The 19,997-nt window shown below is 46.6% G+C and overlaps 1 protein-coding gene across 2 annotated transcripts; it reads right to left on the minus strand.

Moving 5' to 3' along the window:
- Positions 1-988: 988 nt before the first annotated feature.
- On the minus strand, positions 989-6,530 carry AGTR2 (angiotensin II receptor type 2). Of its 2 annotated transcripts, XM_069986578.1 has the most exons (3): positions 6,449-6,530; positions 4,557-4,678; positions 989-2,517 (listed from the first exon to the last, which is right to left on the minus strand). In XM_069986578.1, the coding sequence occupies exons 2-3, from the start codon at positions 4,568-4,570 to the stop codon at positions 1,350-1,352; spliced, it is 1,182 nt and encodes a 393-aa protein (XP_069842679.1). In that variant the 5' UTR covers positions 4,571-4,678; positions 6,449-6,530; the 3' UTR covers positions 989-1,349. The 2 variants fall into 2 exon arrangements, with proteins under 2 accessions (XP_069842679.1, XP_069842678.1); XM_069986577.1 differs by lacking the exon at positions 6,449-6,530 and having other exon boundaries at positions 4,557-4,773.
- Between the last annotated feature and the right edge of the window lie 13,467 nt (positions 6,531-19,997).

Raw genomic sequence — 19,997 nt, forward strand, 5'->3', positions numbered from 1 at the left:
GGGAGTATAACACTTAATGGCTATTATTTCAGGACTTTGTTTTTCTGGCATAAGGAATCATTTTTGGTAAATTAATTGCTTTTAAAAAGTTAGGAATCACAGGCTGTCAAACATAGAAGATTGTCGGCAGAAAAAGACCACCAGGTCCATCTAGTCTGCCCTTTCAGTCTTCCTTCTTTTCATTACCTTAGGATAGATCTATGTTTATCCCAAGCAGGTTTAAAAATGGGAAAGTTGTTTAGAACTAAAAATTAGTTTAATTGTTTAATTTTTGTTACACTAATAGCCATCAAAAACATTTTAATATTAGTATTATAGAATCTACCAACTATACAGCTTTATATTACTCATCTAGAGAAAATAATACTTAGTGAATTACTAAATTGACTGAAATTTATGTATGACCAAATTATTATATACGCCCTTTAGGGTATATTCACACGGGCGGGCGCGCAGCGAGATTCTCGCTGCGAGCCCGGCAGGTCCTGTCAGTTCCCATAAACTACATACTTGCTGCGGTCTAAACGACCGCAGCGAGTATGTAATTATACCGCCCTTAACCCCTTCTGCTCCCGCCCGGCTCCCCCGCTGTAAGCAGCATACATTACCTGTCCTTGCTGCACGGGTCCGGCGTCCTGCTCTCCCGCCCGGCCAATCAGTGGCTGCGGCTGGGCAACACACTAATTGGCCGGACGGGAGAGCAGGACGCCGGACCCGTGCAGCAAGGACAGGTAATGTATGCTGCTTACAGCGGGGGAGCCGGCGGGAGTAGAAGGGGTTAAGCGCGGTATAATTACATACTCGCTGCGGTCGTTTAGACCGCAGCAAGTATGTAGTTTATGGGAACTGACAGGACCTGCCGGGCTCGCAGCGAGAATCTCGCTGCGAGCCCGCCCGTGTGAATATACCCTTATAATAACAGGAAAATTTTGGTAAGTGCGGAAATCATTGCAGGGGGAAAAAGGATCTATGTGAGTAAAAACACGTGTGAGTTTTTAAAGCTGTTTTAATGACTTAAAAATGGTTCCATACGCTTGAAGGCATACACTTATACCCAGGCGTTCTGATTTTACAAGACATAGCACCAATCTTTTCCATGCCCCTGGTCGGCTTTGCATCTTAATCCTATTCAATTTAATAGAGTTGCAAAGTAGGGCACAGCCGAATATGTGATTAACTACTGTACTTTTAACTACTGTTCTTGGTTCGGGGTGATTATATACATACTTGTAAGGTTACATGATCAGTCAAAGACTTTCAAGAAAATGCCAACGTGGCTACAAAAAATACCATCCATAATGTCACATAGTACATATGCCCTTTTCATAAATGGTAAATAAGCCATGTAGTCATACTACTGGGTTCTCATAAGTTCCGTTTAGTGCAGGCTCTTTAGAGTCACTCCCTCTTTTGGAGGAGTTATGATGGCTGTTTGTGCTTTGTAATAGTCTTATACTTCTTATACTATTAAACACATGCCGGAAATTCTCTCTAAACTGGTTGCCGACAAAACAATACAATAACGGGTTAATGCAGCTATTAGAAAATCCCAGGCAAATGCTCAAAGGCATAGCAGCCTCAACAAATGACTCAGTTCTGCAGTCATTAATAATCTTCATTCTTGTTAGGACATCCAAAAAGGTCAGAACATGGAAGGGCAGCCAACAAATCAAAAAGCATACAACGATGGCGGTGACAATCTTCAGAACCCGATCTCTGGTCTTCTTGTTTAGTATGGATCCTTTACTCCTTTTAAGATGTAATCCAATCATGAAGTAGCAGGTCAGGATAACTGTAATGGGAAAACAGAAGCCTAGAATGATCTTCAGCAGAGCCATTGCCACACACCAGCTCGAATACTCGTCCTTGGGAAAGTCCATTATACAGGCGTAGACGTTAAGGTTCTTAATATGGTAAGTGTTCCGGAAGTAGAACGTAGGCAAGGATGACATAACAGCCAAGGCCCAAATGATGAAGGTTACAAAAATTGCTTGAGTCAGCGTCCTTCTTTGTGACCGGAAAGGATAGACGATGGCCAAATATCGGTCAATGCTCATACAGCTAATGAAGAAGATGCTGGCAAATATATTCAAGGTTAAAAGGGAGCTTGAAATTTTGCACATGACTGCCCCAAACTGCCAGTTCCACCCAGCGGCATAATACGTGGCCCAGAAGGGTAACGTCACCAGAAATAACAGATCGGCTATAGCCAGATTTAGGATGTAAATGCTCGCCACAGTTTTCATGTCTCTTTGAAGACAAAGCACTGAAATGACCAAACTGTTTCCTATGAAGCCGAAGATGAAAATGAAGGAGTAGAAAGCCGGGAGCAGATCGCGCTGGTAATTCGGAATAGTGTAATTGGCACAGGATAATGACAGAGATTGGTTACTTGTTAGATTTATAGACATATCCTCCAGTCCCTTGCTCATGATGATGAGCACAGAATAGTTTTTGTATAACATTATCGTTGACGATGAGAATTCAAAATGTCCACCTTTGGCACCATGCAATAACCTGAAAGACATAAGTATAGCATAGGTAAACATTTATATTATTTGGTTGGCCTTATAGTATATGTAACTGGTATCTTAACTGTGTCCAAAAAAAGAAATGCAATAGGTTTATAAGGTGTTACATGTGGGTAGGAAGGAAAGATAGATCAGCAGCACAGCAAGGAAGGGTTTACACTAATGTTACCACTGCTGTGATGAGAAAGAAGCCTTGATATACTGTATTTTCCGACTTTTTAACCCTAAAAAATCTCCTTAGAAGTCGGGGGTCGTCTTATACGTCGGGTATGGTCGCCCCATACGGTGTGGGGGCTCAAAAATGGCCCCATTCCCACCGTATGGGGCAACAATTATAAAAAAAAACAAAAAACTGTTAACTCACCTGGGGCCCGGTCCCGGCATCCGCGCATCTCCTGGCCCGTTCCCGGCACTGGCTGTGTGATGTAAACTGCCTGCGCCACGGATCCCCCGAAGCTCTCCCAAGCAGCCGAACATCAGCGTCAGAGACGCTCGGCTGCTGAAAGGGCTTCGGGAGAATGACAGAGGCTCCAGAAGTACCCGAACCCTCTGTCATTCTCCCGAAGCTCTCCCAGCAGCTGAGCGTTGGGGGATCCCCGGCGCAGCCAGTGTACGTCCCACTGCCTGCGTCGTAAACGAGCCAGGAGATGCGCGGATGCCGGGAACGGGCCCCAGGTGACTTAACTGTGAGTTAACCCATCTGACCACAGCAGGGCTGCGGTCAGGCAGGGGTTTACATTTCATGACCTATAAGGCGAGCCCCTGACGATATTCTTAAAAGCCAGGGGTCGTCTTATATGCCCAGTTGCCTTATATGCCGGAAAATACGGAACCTATTTTGGGCAGTGCAGGTCTTCAGTGGATAGAGAAAGCCTCAACTTGCATGCACACAGCCTAAGATCCCTCTTTTTCTCTTCCCCCTCTCATGCACAGAGCACATGCTAAGCCCTGATCCCGTTCCATGTGTTCCATCTTGCTGTCTCTGTTACTAGAGACAGATTTTCCCTAACAAATGTTGGTGAACAACAGACTGCAGAGAAGAGAGACACCTAGAGGCCAATAATTATTTTTCTGGGTTCGGAGTCATTTTTGGCAAATTAAGTGATTGACAAATATGTAACAGATTACATAGGCATCACATGCAAAGAAATTAGTTTGAAATGTCAGTGAACATGAAAAGTAATTTTAATTTAATATACAGATTTCTAGTCATAAGAGCTGCTCCTATTTAAAGCAATATAATTTTAATTAAAGCACATATATTAATTATGTTATATAATAATAAATGCTACTGTATATTAAAAAATTCAGATTCAAAGGTGAATCTGCATGTGATAATTATATATTTCTACTTATCTATATAGCCGTCTGTATAGTGACGCATGCAATGATATCCTAGTAATTAATTTTCTTTTGTTGTCTTTTTACAGCAGCAACCCTCTACCTGGGAACTGATACGGTAAAGATCATTTTTGATGACATGGCACCAGGGATATCTGCAATTTTACCAAATAAATTTGCTACATTCATTTCATCAATAGTACGATGACAAACTCATGATGACAAACTCAGCACGGCATTTTCTGTATATTGCATATTATTTAAAATTATGGATCTAAACTTATAGAAACTCTATTATTTTAGGTATATAAAAATATACATATTGCCTATAAACATCCTGGTTACGAATAAATCTAACAATAAGCTGGATAATTGTAATATTACACACAAGCTTATATGCATCGGAGCTCAGTTTATTACATGAAACACAGATGAGTTTGTCATTTGGTACAAATGAATGGGACTGCACATATACCACATAGATTAAACATTGAAAGTCTCCATGATCAATCAACAATGTATTCTCAATTATCGAAAATAACAAAATTCATCTCTACTACACTGGTAATATGTGTAGGTTTCAGCTCTGATGGAGTGATGCATTACTATAGTGATACAATATACAGAAGAAGGTAAAACATACAGTATGTCCCATGCAGAGCTATTTCACCGGTTGTAACTTACCGCAGCATAGACATCCACTACATTTCCTTCCCTCTGCCCGTGTCCTCGAGTAATTGCCTGAAATGTCTGGTCTCTTTCTTATATCTTCTGTTTATCCCTCTGGGACATGTTCGCCTACATCACTGTGGGATCAGAACGGAAAATCTTGGCAGCGCACTTTTTGGCAACTGTAACTTGCATCTTCCTTCATTTCACATTGTATATTTAACTCACAAGTCATCGGGAGAGAAATAAAAAGCAATGCACACTACTGTTTCCTTTATTAAATTATTTCTGGTAAAAACAGGACTAGGTCTACATTACATAGAGCTTACCCAGAAAGCACTTTATTGTTATTGCTGAGCATCTTAAAGGATTTCTTATAGAACAAGAAGCTGCTCGCCACAAAGGTCACTTGCATTACGAATAAATATACATACATATATATATATATATATATATATATATATATATATATATATATATTTTTTATTTTTTTATTTGAGAAGTCATAGGCAAAAATAAATAATAATAATAATCATCATAATAAAACTAATGAGAATGTGTAAGGGCATTAACCCCTTCTGCACGGGACAGACAACAATGCAAACTGGTGCAGAAGAGAAGAGTTGAAGGAAACCAATCAGCACGACCGCGCCAACTCGGATCCCAGCACGGGTTCCATAAGGAACCATTGCGGGGATCTTGTGGTGATCTTTTCTCATCTTATGGATAGGACTGAGGCTGCATGTAAAATGGCCAACCAGTGGACTTACACGACTTTTCCTTCTGGCTTATAGATGTTATTTCCAATCTGAGGGTCCTTCTATGTGAAATCAGGGGTTTCCATCGTCTGGTTGCATTAAAGTTCAGCATATCAGGAAAGACAAAGGGTCTTGGAAATATTGCTCTAATAATAACATGGTTTATTCCCCCGTCTGCCTTCTTGTGCAATCCCTTGTTTGTATGGTAAAAATAATTTCATCACACCGCAATCACTTAGAATGTGAAGAGAACCTGGCAGTAAGTGTACAAATTACCTGCAGAACCACAACAGAAACAGTGAAGATTTACACAGATCCCTTTAAAGGGGTTATGCAGCAAAATAATTTTTTATAGATTTGAAACTTACTTCTATTTAAAAATCTCCAGTCTTTCCATACGTATGAGCTGTCCTGCAGGAAGTTTTATTTTTAGAGATGAGCGAACCGGGTTGGGGTTCGAGTTCGAGTCAATCCGAACCTGAACGTTCGGCATTTGATTAGCGGGGGCTGCTGAACTTGGATAAAGCTCTAAGGTTGTCTGGAAAACATGGATATAGCCAATGACTATATCCATGTTTTCCACATAGCCTTAGGGCTTTATCCAACTTCAGCAGCCACCGCTAATCAAATGGTGAAAGTTCGGGTTCGGATGGACTCGAACCTGAACCCGGTTTGCTCATCTCTAGTTATTTTCTTTTCAGTCTGACACAGTGCTCTCTGCTGCCACCTCTGTCTGAGACAGGAACTGTCCAGAGCAGTAGCAAATTCCTATATTAAACCTCTGCTGCTTTGGGCAGTTCCTGTCTCGGAAAGAGGTGTCAGCAGAGAGCACTGTGTCAGACTGAAAGGACATGACATGACATATAGTAGCTAATAAGTATGGGAAGACTTGAGATTTTTAAATAGAAGTAAATTAAAAATCTATATAACTTTCTGAAACCAGTTGATTTCAAAGAAAAAGATTTTCACTGGACAACCCCTTTAAACCAATAGATTGTAAGTGTAATGTCAGGTTCTACAAATTCTTGGCAGACATTTTTCATTATGGCAAATAAAAAAAGCTCTTAAACAAGGTCCCCATAAACCTAGAATGTCTGCATAAAGTATCTGAAAAACAAACCCTCTTTCCAGTCATAGGAAGGCACTTACCGCCTTTGCTGCTAAAACTTCAGTCTTTTATTTCAATTTTTAATAGACAGCAGACACCAACAGGGATAAGCTGTGCGAGCACACTCAGCAGCAACGTCCATTTCGTGTTCCTCAGCCCCTTATCCGACTGCGGAGCCCTCTTTCATTGTAAGGATTTGTCTTGAATTCACAGCCCAAGAAAACAGGGATTGAAATCCAAGTTGGCAATTGAAAACTCACATAGATGGCTTTACACCATCCCCATCTAAAGCATTCCATGATACTGAAGATTAGCAGAAGAGGAGTGGATCAGCAGGCGCTCCAGCAGATCTGCTGATTACAGAACCTCTGGGGTGCAGGGAAGGATTATTCTTGGAGGCGAATCTGACAAATCAATTTGTAACACAAAACTGCAGGTCAAGAAGACATCATGAAGAGGGAATTAAAAAGCAAAATAAGGCAAACGGGATACATAGATGTTTGTAGCTGCAATTCCCTTCTTTTTAATGTTTCCCAATTAACTCTTAGGGCCACATGTATCATCCGGCGGACGGATGATTTTTGGCGGAAAGTGCCGATTTGCGTATTATTTTTTACGCAAATGGCCGATTTGCGAATAAAATAATCGCAAATCGGCACTTTCCGCCGAGTACGCCAGGGGGCGGAAAGGGGGCGGAAAGTAGGCGGGAAGTGGGCGGAACGGAGGGCGCGGACTCAGAGTCCGCGCGATTTATCATCCGTTCCGCCCAAATGTACGCCGAAAACCTACTCCAGTCCTCAGCTGGCGTAGGTTTTCGGCGGTGCGCACCGGCGCGCACAGGATTTATGTACAGGCAGTCCGCCTCTACATAAATCCCCGTACCGCCGGAGCTGCGGGGGCATTTTTAAGTCCGGCGTAAAAAACGCCGGACTTAATAAATGCCTCCCTTAGAGTAATTATATAGGCCTCAGGTCAGGGCGCAGACTTCTCATGACTGCCGATTGGTCGAGGTCTGAACACTTAGACGCCAACTGATCAAAACTTTTTACTTTTCAAATGTTTGTCATTACACTTTAAAGGGGTTATCCAGCGCCACAAAAACATGGCCACTTTTGCACCACTGTTGTCTCCAGCTCAGATGTGGTTTGCAGTTAAGTGCCATTTACTTTAATGGAACTCCAAACTGGAGATAAGACTGGTGCAAAGGTGGCCATGGTTTTGTAGCACTGGACAAGTTTCAAAATAAAATGTTGTCCTTAGTAAGGATCCTTGTGTTGTGAGCTGGAATAATGAAATCCATTAGGCAGGTCATTATATCAGTAGTGGATTCCGTTAGTAAGAACATAGTATCATCATTTTCATTTGAGAGAACAGTATTTCCTTAGGCCATGTTCACACAATGTGAGTTTTGAATTAATCACGGGTGTTGTTGCCGATTCGCAACAACGGCTGTGATTAATTCAAAACTTACGTGCACTGCAGTTAGAGGGAATCCCGTCCTGAGTGTATACACAAACTGGCCCACCCGCCGCGCGGTGATAAGTTATGAGACGATGTTGTGAGTGCAGCACGGCTACATGTTGTATCATCACGGCCATGACTGGAATTACAAATAATAACACAGTAAATGGGGTCAGAAGCTTCTGTCTCTGTACTGTGTAACGGTGCTGCAGTTACAGGTCGTCACCACTACACAGTGTACAGAGACAGACTGCTTCCGGCCCTGGGCACCGTGCTGAGTTTAACACCACAACCACATACTAGTACCACAGCATACTGACTAATACCACCACATACTGACTAATACCACCACATACTGATTAATACCACTGCATACTGTCTAATGCCACCGCATACTGACTAATGCCACCGCATGCTGACTAATGCCACCGCATACTGACTAATGTTACCACACACTGACTAATGTCACCACACACTGACTAATGTCACCACATACTGACTAATGTCACCACATACTGACTAACCCCACCGCTGCTACTGAATAAGATCCTCTGTACACAGATCACTATCACCTCATCCAGTCATATAGAGGTGGACGCAGCTCTACACAGGTTCTGTACTCCTTATACATTACACTGCAGTTTTATTAGGTGACTTACAGGGGACATCTTCTCTGATTGGAATTTCTTCCCTTTTCATTTTCTTCTCCATCTGTCCTGGGCCGTTAGAACTTCTCCGAGCCACAAATCCACAGAATCTGCCAGACAGACATATTAGGCTCCTCACACAGACACCATCCTCATCTCTATACACACTGCACACCTGTATTGTCCCCTTTACACCCTCCTTTAGTGGGTAGGCTGACTCTATGTGATCCCATTTTAGTATATGGCCCTCCTCTCTGTCGCCCCTCCTTATAGATAGCCCCCTTATGTTGCACCCCTTTATAGAAGCCCCCCATTTTGTCCCCTTATAGATGGCCCCCTATGTTTCCCCCCTATAGATGGCCCCTCCTATGTTGTCCTCTTATAGATGGCCCCCTCTCCCCCTATATTGTCCCCCTATAGATGTTCCGCTCTCCCCCAATGTTGTCCCTTTATAATCCCCCTCTCGCCTTATGTTGTCCCCCTCTCCCCTATGTTGTGCCCTTATAGGCCCCCTCTCCCCCTATGTTGTCCCCTTATAGATGGCCCCCTCTCCCCCTATGTTGTCCCCCCCCCTTATAGATGGCCCTCTCTCCCACCCTCCCTTATAGATGGCCCCTTCTCCCTCCCTTATAGATGTCCCCCTCTACCCCCTTCCTTATAGATGGCCAATTCTCCCCCCCCCACCCACCCTTATAGATGCCACCTTCTCCCTTCCTTATAGATGGCCTCTTCTCCCCATCCCCCCTTATAGATGCCCCCCTCTCCCCCTCCCCCTTCCTTATAGATGTCCCCCTCTCCCCCCTTCCTTATAGATGGCCTCTTCTCCCCCCCCCTTATAGATGCCGCCTTCTCCCTCCCTTATAGATGTCCCCCTCTCCCCCCCCTTCCTTATAGATGTCCCCCTCTCCCCCCTTCCTTATAGATGGCCTCTTCTCCCCTCCCCACCCCTTATAGATGCCGCCTTCTCCCTCCCTTATAGATGTCCCCCTCTCACCCCCCCCTTCCTTATAGATGTCCCCCTCTCCCCCCTTACTTATAGATGTCCCCCTCTCACCCCCTTCCTTATAGATGGCCTCTTCTCCCCACCCCCCCACCCACCCTTATAGATGCAACCTTCTCCCTTCCTTATAGATGGCCTCTTCTCCCCATCCCCCCTTATAGATGCCCCCCTCTCCCCCTTCCTTATAGATGTCCCCCTATCTCCCCTTCCTTATAGATGGCCTCCTCTCCCAACCCCCCCCCTTATAGATGCCACCTTCTCCCCCCCACCCTTATAGATGTCCCCTCTCCCCCCTTCCTTATAGATGGCCTCTTCTCCCCACCCCTTATAGATGCCGCCTTCTCCCTCCCTTATAGATGTCCCTCTCTCCCCCCCCCCCCCCCTTGTAGATGTCCCCCTCTCCCCCCCTTCCTTAGAGACGGCCTCTTCTCCCCATCCCCACCATAGATGCCACCTTCTCCCCCCCCCCCTTATAGATGCCATCTTCTCCCTATACCCCCCTTAGAAATGCCATTCTCCCCCCCCCCTTCCTTATAGATGGCCCCTTCTCCCCATCCCCCCACCCCCTTATTGATGGCCCCTTCTCTTCTCTCCCCCCTTCGTGGAAAGCAGGATTAAAAAAACAAAAAAAACTCACCTGACAACGCCCTCCCCCGTCGAGCCTTTTTCCTGCAGCCTCCGTCTGATGCGCGGCTGCCGGGGGTGTTGCATCCTATCCCCGGCAGCACGCGTATCATAGAGCTCTCTGTGGGCCTGTGGCCGCAACATCAAGTCGCGGCCGCAGAACAAGCCAACAGAGAGCTCTATGATACGCGCGCTGCCGCGCATCAGACGGGGGCCGGACGGAGCGCTGTGGGCCGGTCCCGTGCTCCTCGTGGCCCAGGGTCTCCTTTTCCCTATGGTTGGGGAAAGGAGTCGTCGGGTCAGGAGGAGCACGGGACCGGCCCCCAGAGGCCACCGGCCCTTCTGGCATTTGCCAGAAGTGCCCTATGGCCAGTCCGGCCCTGGTGAATTGAGATGTGGGCACACATGGATGTGCCCGCATCCCAATTCAGCAGACAGGAAAATCATCCGGCCGGTACTGCAGTACCGTCCAGGATGATCTTCACAAACATCGGGCATTCTGTGACCCGGCCAGGTCTGCTAGTGGTTTACGCAGTGGGAACATGGCCTTACAGTACATAGTTATCTGGTGTCATGGCAGCATATAGGCTGTTACAGGAATTGTAAAAACATAGGCGCCTTCAATTTAGATTATCACAAAGTTTCTCTTTTTTTTCCATTTTTAAAGCGTGGGTCATTAAAAAAAATAGGCCCAACCGCCTATGTAGTTTGTAATTATAAACTCTCTCAATATTCATAGGGTTAAGAGGTTAATATCTTTTATTTTAGCATACTTTAAGATGTATTATCCGCAGCTAAAGATAATAATGGTTTAGCGTATTTTAAGGAGTAATGTTCCAGGGTTGGTAGTTTTGCCCAGAGTGCCTCCTTGGGCATGTATATATACATTTTATATTTTTAACAAGTATAATTTTTATAGTTCTTTTCCATCCTAGGACTGTAACCCATTGTATCGAGGCTTACTACTGCTTCCTATTAATCACATGTGGTGGACATATAAATATTTAGATCAAGGAAGACTTAAAAGGGAGCTCTAAAAGCACATCCAGATGATAAGGTCCTGCCAAGCTACTGTAGCTCGGTCACTATGACTGACTGACTGATTCCTCTAGTAAAATCATTTGGAAACCAAAAAGAGGACATTTTACACTTTGTACCTCATGTATGAAAGCTGCCTCACTGGGAGTGGACTAATATATACAATGCAAAGTGTACAGTACAATATTCTTACAGTACAATCTTATTAGGTCACCTGACTATATTGCCCTCTGTGGTGTTAATTGTTCTGACAATTCAAGGTGAAAACTTTGCATAAAAAAACATTTTGCCATTCTAAACCAAGACCAAAACTGCGGAGGCACCCTACTCATGCTGTAAGTTCGCCTAGGATTAGAAGTATTTCTCTGAGCACATATCTTCTGGTTTATAGTTGAATGACCTAAAAACATCAAAGCTATTTGATCTCAAGGTCACTGTTTTATCCAGTGCAAACTACTGTATGCACTTCCTTTCAAGCAAATGTCTATTACCAATAGTCTGTTGAGTTCCTTGTCGTTCTTGTATAACCTGCGCACAAGACCTTTTTAGGCGGCCTCCTTGTACAGTCTGCTCTATAGCCTATTGGTGCTTTGGGACAACTGGCTTGTTATAGATTTGACTTTGTGCCAAATCTTAAAGTAGAATCATTGCCACAGGAAAGCCCTAGGTTGTTAGGGTTTATTGCCACGTCTCGTATTCTATGGATTATACAGATGCCAGAGCCTTGTAATAGCCAGAGTCTTTTCCTGCCAGCATCACGTATCAATATCATGCCGGGAGCTGGGAAAATGTTTGAATTTTCACGGCACTGTAATGACAGAGCCGCTTGGCTGGAAGGTTGGTCCCAGCCAGGGGCGCCGCAATGATGAGGCGACCTGAATCGTCTGCCTCAGGCGGCGCCACCAGCTATCTTCATGGGGGCGGCATTCAGTGGCAGATTATAATATGAGCGGTTCGGGCGGCCGCCCACATTATAATCCGCCACTGACTGTACCCAGGGCCGCTTTAACCAGAGGGCACATGGTGCACGTGCACCGGGCCCACTGGTTAAAGGGGCCCCCCCGAGCAGGCCGGCCGTTGCTATGTGCGACCAGTGCGGTCGCACAGGGCTCCGGCCACCAGCCTGTCAGGGGGGAGCGCCATGGATGGGTAATCTACTTACCCCTCCATGGCGCCCCCTGCAGGGCCCCCCCCGTCCGCCGCTGCCCCCGTCCGCTGCTGCTGCGGCGCTTCAGCGCTGCAGCAGCAGCGACACTGACAGAGAGAGAGCCATTGGCTATATATACTATATACTCTATATACTATTGGGGAGCACAGGGGGCTATATACTATGGGGGAGCTATATACTATTGGGGAGCACAGGGGGCTATATACTATGGGGGAGAACAGGGGGCTATATACTATGGGGGAGAACGGGGGCTATATACTATTGGGGAGCACAGGGGGGCTATATACTATGGGGGAGAACGGGGGCTATATACTATTGGGGAGCACAGGGGGGCTATATACTATGGGGGAGAACGGGGGCTATATACTATTGGGGAGCACAGGGGGCTATATACTATGGGGGAGAACGGGGGCTATATACTATTGGGGAGCACAGGGGGCTATATACTATGGGGGAGCACAGGGGGCTATATACTATGGGGGAGCACAGGGGAGCTATATACTATGGGGGAGCACAGGGGGCTATACACTATGGGGGAGCACAGGGGAGCTATATACTATGGGGAGCACAGGGGAGCTATATACTATTGGGAAGCACAGGGGGCTATATACTATTGGGGAGCACAGGGGAGCTATATACTATGGGGGAGCACAGGGGAGCTATATACTTTGGGGGAGCACAGGGGGCTATATACTATGGGGGAGCACAGGGGAGTTATATACTTTGGGGGAGCACAGGGGGCTATATACTATGGGGGAGCACAGGGGGCTATATACTATGGGGGAGCACAGGGGGCTATACACTATGGGGGAGAACGGGGGCTATATACTATTGGGGAGCACAGGGGGCTATATACTATGGGGGAGCACAGGGGGCTATATACTATGGGGGAGCACAGGGGAGCTATATACTATGGGGGAGCACAGGGGGCTATACACTATGGGGGAGCACAGGGGAGCTATATACTATTGGGGAGCACAGGGGAGCTATATACTATTGGGAAGCACAGGGGGCTATATACTATTGGGGAGCACAGGGGAGCTATATACTATGGGGGAGCACAGGGGAGCTATATACTTTGGGGAGCACAGGGGGCTATATACTATGGGGGAGCACAGGGGAGCTATATACTATGGGGGAGCACAGGGGAGCTATATACTACTGGGGAGCACAGGGGGCTATATACTATGGGGGAGCACAGGGGGCTATATACTATGGGGGAGCACAGGGGGTTATATACTATTGGGGAGCACAGGTTAGCTATATACTATTGGGGAGCACAGGGGGCTATATACTATGGGGGAGCACAGGGGGTTATATACTATTGGGGAGCACAGGTTAGCTATATACTATTGGGGAGCACAGGGGCTATATACTATTGGGGAGCACAGGGGAGCTATATACTATTGGGGAGCACAGGGGTCTATATACTATGGGGGAGAGCACAGGGGGCTATATATTATGGAGAGCACAGGGGGGCTATATACTATTGAGGGGGAGCACAGGGGGGCTATATACTATTGGGGGAGAGCACAGGGGGGCTATATACTATTGTGGGAGAGCACAGGGGGGCTATATACTATTGGGGGAGAGCACAGGGGGCTATATACTATTGTGGGAGAGCACAGGGGGGCTATATACTATTGTGGGAGAGCACAGGGGGGCTATATACTATTGTGGGAGAGCATAGGGGGGCTATATACTATTGGGGGAGAGCACAGGGGGGCTATATACTATTGTGGGTGAGCACAGGGGGCTATATACTACTGGGGAGAGTGCACAGGGGGGCTATATACTAATGGGGGAGCGCACAGGAGGGCTGTATATAACTGGAGGAGCACATGAGGGTCTATATACTACAGGGACACCTTAAAACTATGGAGGCATAGAGGGGTGTAACTATGTAGGAGTACAGAGGGGTGTAACTACTGTATAGGGGTACAAGGGACCTAACTACTGTATGTGTTGGAGCCTAAAATATTTGTCTGGCAGATTCTGGAGAGAAGATTCACAGCCAGGAGAAGACTTCAAGGTGGCCCACGCTGGATGGAGAGAAAAAGAAAAGGTGACAGACTCTGATCGGAGAAGACGCCTCCGGTGAGTCACTGGATGTAACTTCACTCTGTTATAGGCTTGTACTGATAGGGGTCATGATGTGGCGGTATTATGTAATGGTATCAATGGTGATATCTTTCTGTTTTGTTTAGTGCAGTTTTTATGTAATATGTAATCACTGAATGGTGGAAATAGTGTTATAAGGTAACTACTGTATGTATTGGGGCTCTTGATACAGTGTGGGGGCAAATTCAGTACATTATACAATGTGCAGAAAGGTAAGGGGGGGGGCCCACTCTTGAGGGCTGTGCACTGGGCCCACCAATGTATTAAAACGGCCCTGACTGTACCATGTACCGGAGCCCCCCCGCCCCCGGGCAGTATCTGTAATGAGATGCTGTGAGCGGGGGAGACTGTATTCATAAGCGCCGCGCTGTACTAAATCAGCCGCGCGGTGCTGTTACTACAGTGCGGCGCTTATGAATACAGTCCCCCCCGCTCCCAGCATCTCATTACAGATACTTCCCGGGGGCGGGGGGGCTCCAGTACATGCATTCCACGTCCGTGATCCGTCAGGATCACGGAACGTGGGAATGCAGCCTTAGTCCCCCGGCTGATGTGCGGCTGCCCGGGGTGTCCCGTCCTGTCCCCGGCAGCGCGCGCATCAGAGAGCTCCCCGTGCGCCGGAAGTCACAGGCACAGGCGCACGGGGAGCTCTGTGATGCGCGCGCTGCCGGGGACAGGACGGGACACCCCGGGCAGCCGCACATCAGCCGGGACCAGACCAGAGAGGCTCGACGGGGGAACGGAGGGCAGGTGAGTTGTGTGCTGTTTTTTGTTTTTGTTTTATCTGCTGTGCAGGGGGGGGGGGGAGAGGGGGACCATCTATAAGGTAGGGGGGGGGAAGGGGGCCATCTATAAGGGAGGGGGGAAAGAGGGGGACGATCTATAAGGGAGGGGGGAAAGAGGGGGACGATCTATAAGGGGGGGGGACCATCTATAAGGGAGGGGCAGAGGGAAGAGGGGGACCATCTATAGGGGGGGCCATCTATAAGGGAGGGGGGAAAGAGGGGGACCATCTATAAGGGGGGGGCCATCTATAAGGGAGGGGGGAAAGAGGGGGACCATCTATAATTGGGGGACCATCTATAAGGGAGGGGCGGGAGGGGGACCGTCTATAAGGGGGGGGAAGAGGGGGACCATGTATAAGGGGGAGAGGGGGACCATCTATAAGGGAGGGGGAAAGAGGGGGACCATCTATAAGGGGGCATCTATAAGGCAGGGGGGAGAGGGGGACCATGTATAAGGGGGGGGAGGGGGACCATCTATAAGGGAAAGGGGACCATCTATAAGGGAGGGGGAGAGAGGGAAGAGGGGGACCATCTATAAGGGGGGGGAAAGAGGGGGACCATCTATAAGGGGGGGAGAGGGGGACCATCTATAAGGGGGGGAGAGAGGGAAGAGGGGGACCAACTATAAGGGGGGGGGGAAGAGGGGGACCATCTATAAGGGGGGAAGAGGGGGACCATCTATAAGGGAGGGGAAAGAGGGGGGACCATCTATAAGGGAGGGGGGAGAGGGGGACCATCTATAAGGGAGGGGGGAGAGGGGGACCATCTATAAGAGGGGGATAGTGGGACCATCTATAAGGGAAAGGGGACCATCTATAAGGGGGGGAAGAGGGGGACCATCTATAAGGGGGGAAGAGGGGGACCATCTATAAGGGGGGAAGAGGGGGACCATCTCCTAAAAGATCAGCACCCTCCTCTCCTGACATCCTCTGTGCTGCTGGGACCTCTCCTATAGGATTAGCACCCTCATCTCCTGACATCCTCTGTGCTGCTGGGACCTCTCCTATAAAGTCAGCCTCCTCCTCTCCTGACATCCTCTGTGCAGCAAGGGACCAAACATTATGTTTATTGGGGACAGCAGTGGGGGGGGGGGCAGTAGTGGATTATAATGTGGGCGGATTGACGGGGGTGGGGGGGGGCGTCATTCTATAGTTCGCCTCGGGCAGCAGAGAGGCTAGAATCACCCCTGGTCCCAGCGGTGTGACTACCATAAATGCAGACCACGCCACCACTACGGAGCCCATGTATTAAGGGGGCTGTCAAGCCCAGACCAGCATCTGGCCCATTAACTGTGTCACCGTAAATGCTGCGGCGCACTGACTGACAGAGCAAGAAACCATTGACTTCCCGTCTCTCTTGTAGCCAGCCGTGTAGAGGCAGCACTGCATCTCGATCCTGCATATACACCCTTCTCAATGTCAGTCAGAAAATGAGGGTCCTGGGTCTCCTCTTTGCAATCGTGAGCAGACCTTTCGGCAGTAGCAGTTTTCCTTCGGTCCGGACTTGTCATGTTTCTATATGTCACAAATAGCACGACATTTGGCCGAAAATTGTCAAAATCTTCCTTTTATGCCATCCAAAATCTCTAATGTTTATCCAACGTTACTCGTATTGCATTATAAGGCGATACCAAAAATACTTGGAAATTACAAAAATGTGAGCAGCAGTTAAAGATACGACAGATTCTGGACAAGAGCCTAGAAGAGTTCATGGTGCACATGTTAGCAGCTGGCAGGGATGAATTAGGGACAAAACACATTGGGCCACATTTATCATCCGGCGGACGGATGATTTTTGGCGGAAAGTGCCGATTTGCGTATTATTTTATACGCAAATGGCCGATTTGCGAATAAAATAATCGCAAATCGGCACTTTCCGCCGAGTACGCCAGGGGGCGGAAAGGGGGCGGAAAGTAGGCGGGAAGTGGGCGGAACGGAGGGCGCGGACTCAGAGTCCGCGCGATTTATCATCCGTTCCGCCCAAATGTACGCCGAAAACCTACTCCAGTCCTCAGCTGGCGTAGGTTTTCGGCGGTGCGCACCGGCGCGCACAGGATTTATGTACAGGCAGTCCGCCTCTACATAAATCCCCGTACCGCCGGAGCTGCGGGGGCATTTTTAAGTCCGGCGTAAAAAACGCCGGACTTAATAAATGCCTCCCATTGAATTTAAAGTCGTTATTCAGGATTAGAAAATATAACTACCTTTTTTCAAAAACAGTGCCACTCTTGTATCCAGTTTGTGTGTAGTATTGCAGCTCAGTTCCCTCGAAGTGAATTGAGCCATGTTGTAATACCACACACAACCTGAGGACAAGCGTGGCGCTGGTTTTCCAATCAGGATTAAGCCCTTTAAGTACATAAACTGGCCTAGGTAGGCTCTACCTTCTTGAATTGTATGCCATGAATAAAATGAATTATTTTTTCACCAGTTCTAATGTTTCTTATGACAAAATAATGGATTTTGTGGCACTCTTAGTACCTTACAATTCTCCCGGAACATCCAGGATGCTTGCAAAAAATGGAAAGAACCCATGACCTCTTAAAATCTCCCAGAAGGGAGCACCTCCTCGACATTAACCCCTCACGGACAGAGCCTAAAATGGCCTTAAGGACCGTGACAATTTTTATTTTTGCATTTAGAACTCTAACTCTTTTATTTCTCCATCTACAGGACCATGCACACCTAGGAGCACAGCTGAAAGAAGCTAAACGTGAGCTAACTGCTGTTTGATTACGTATATGTTATCCAATAAAGTGATACTAGTAATGCTAAGTTTACACGGAACGATTATCGAGCGAATTTTCGCGATAACGATCGCATTGAGCGATAATTGTTCCGCGTAAACGCAGCGAACGATCAAGTGATTAGCTAAAAATCGTTCATTTTGATCTTTGAACATGTTAATAAATCGTAGTTGATCGTTCGCAAAAAACTCGCAGATCGTTCCGTGTACACAGTCGTTCGCTGATTTTTCCTATGTGCGAGATAGGCTTAAGCGATCGCAAAACGAATTTTCTATACGATATATCGTTCCATCTAAACGCTGATCGTTATAAAATAAAAATCGTTACTTCGAAATCGTTAATCGTGCGATCGGGCGAATTATCGCTCTGTGTAAACGTAGCATTAGTCAGGAGACTGCAGTCTGGAGTGTAGTCTGTAGTAGGAGATTGAGAGTAGTGGAGTCAGTTTCCAGAGAGTGAGGTAGTCAGTATTGAAAAGAGTTCCAGAACTAGTCCTGTCTGGCTAGAGAAACACCAGTTAGAGTACAAAAGAGACCTCCCCTGAATTGGGGCCTTAGTGCCTGATCCTGTGTCACTCTGTGTCCACAAGATATTAAAAAGCGGATGTTCATCACTGTGGACACAGGTACCGTTCATTGCCACTTAAAGGGTGGTTGGAGCTCCCTCTAGTTGAGTACCCAAGGGTCTGGAAAAGCCCCCTTCCCGTGAGTAGCCCACTACCACTAAAATCAAGTCCTTCCTATTTATCAAACAGCGACTAGCTGTAAAGTATTCCTAGAGCCTATTCAAGTCTACAGGATTATTCAAAGTCACCCTGTTTAATGTATCTCCCTGGCACTACCTACACCTGTCCTAAACCAAGAAGTGTGTGTCAGTATATCCAGGGGTGGGTGCATACCAACATCACAGAAGGATTTAGAAGCTGATCTGTTTACCACTTGATGCCCCATTGTGTTTCCGCCATCTCCCTTGCCATGTGGACACAATGTACTGTTCTCATATAACCAGTAGTTAATAAGGTAAAACATATGTTTGACATTGAATACTACAGAAATAGCAGCAAGACTTTATAAAGCTCCTTCAGCCCAAGAGAGGTTAAACTAATATTCTAATTATTCTATAAGTCTGACTGCCAGCAGCATAAGAGAACATTTTATTAGGAGAGAGAGAAAGTTCATGTCATGTACGACAATCTGTTCTCTTGTCATGTGATTACTCAATAACTCTGATGTCAAACTTTGGACAAGAGGACTGAAAACTAAAAATATGTTCCTGGGAGAAATCACACATTACTCATCGGACATTCACCAGTTTTGCATAGAAACAGGGACTTACATATAAAACATAAAGCCAAAAATATGTCAGAGTAATGGTGCAGAGAACACAGAATAGCAGGGATCATTACAAACTTTTAAAGAGGTATTCCACCCAAACATAGCTTTTTATATGTTGCTGCCCATGGTGAGACTAACAATTCCTTCCATACTTGTTATTATCTATTCAGTCTCCTTCCCCCCAGTTTTGAGCTGCTGCTTTCTGCTGAAGAAAAAAAAATCTGTGTGTGAGCCCCTATCTGTCCCTATCTGCAACTTTGTAGAAACTTTGTAATGCCAGGAGGATTAATCATAGTGAGTTCATCATCATCTTGACCTCAAATTAACACTCCCAGCATTACAAAGAAGCTACAGAGTTGCAGATAAAGCCTGCCAGGGACTTGTTTACATCAGCCGTCTTGAAAGGGAGGGGAAAGGAGGAAAGAGGGGGAGACAGAGAGAAACGCTCACACAGTTTTTTGTGTCTTCAGCAGAAAGCAGAAGCTCAGGACGGTGGAAGAAGACTGAATAGATAATAACAAGTATGAAAGGAATTGTTAGTCTCACCATGGGCAGCAACATATTAAAAGTTACGTTTGAGCGGAATACTCTTTTAATATATAATGATATAATGTTATGAGGCTCGGTCAGGATTGGGTCCAAGGATTTGCAAAACATGGCTCCATT

The sequence above is a fragment of the Dendropsophus ebraccatus genome, chromosome 10 (assembly GCF_027789765.1).
Source record: "Dendropsophus ebraccatus isolate aDenEbr1 chromosome 10, aDenEbr1.pat, whole genome shotgun sequence".
NCBI classification, from domain to species: domain Eukaryota; kingdom Metazoa; phylum Chordata; class Amphibia; order Anura; family Hylidae; genus Dendropsophus; species Dendropsophus ebraccatus.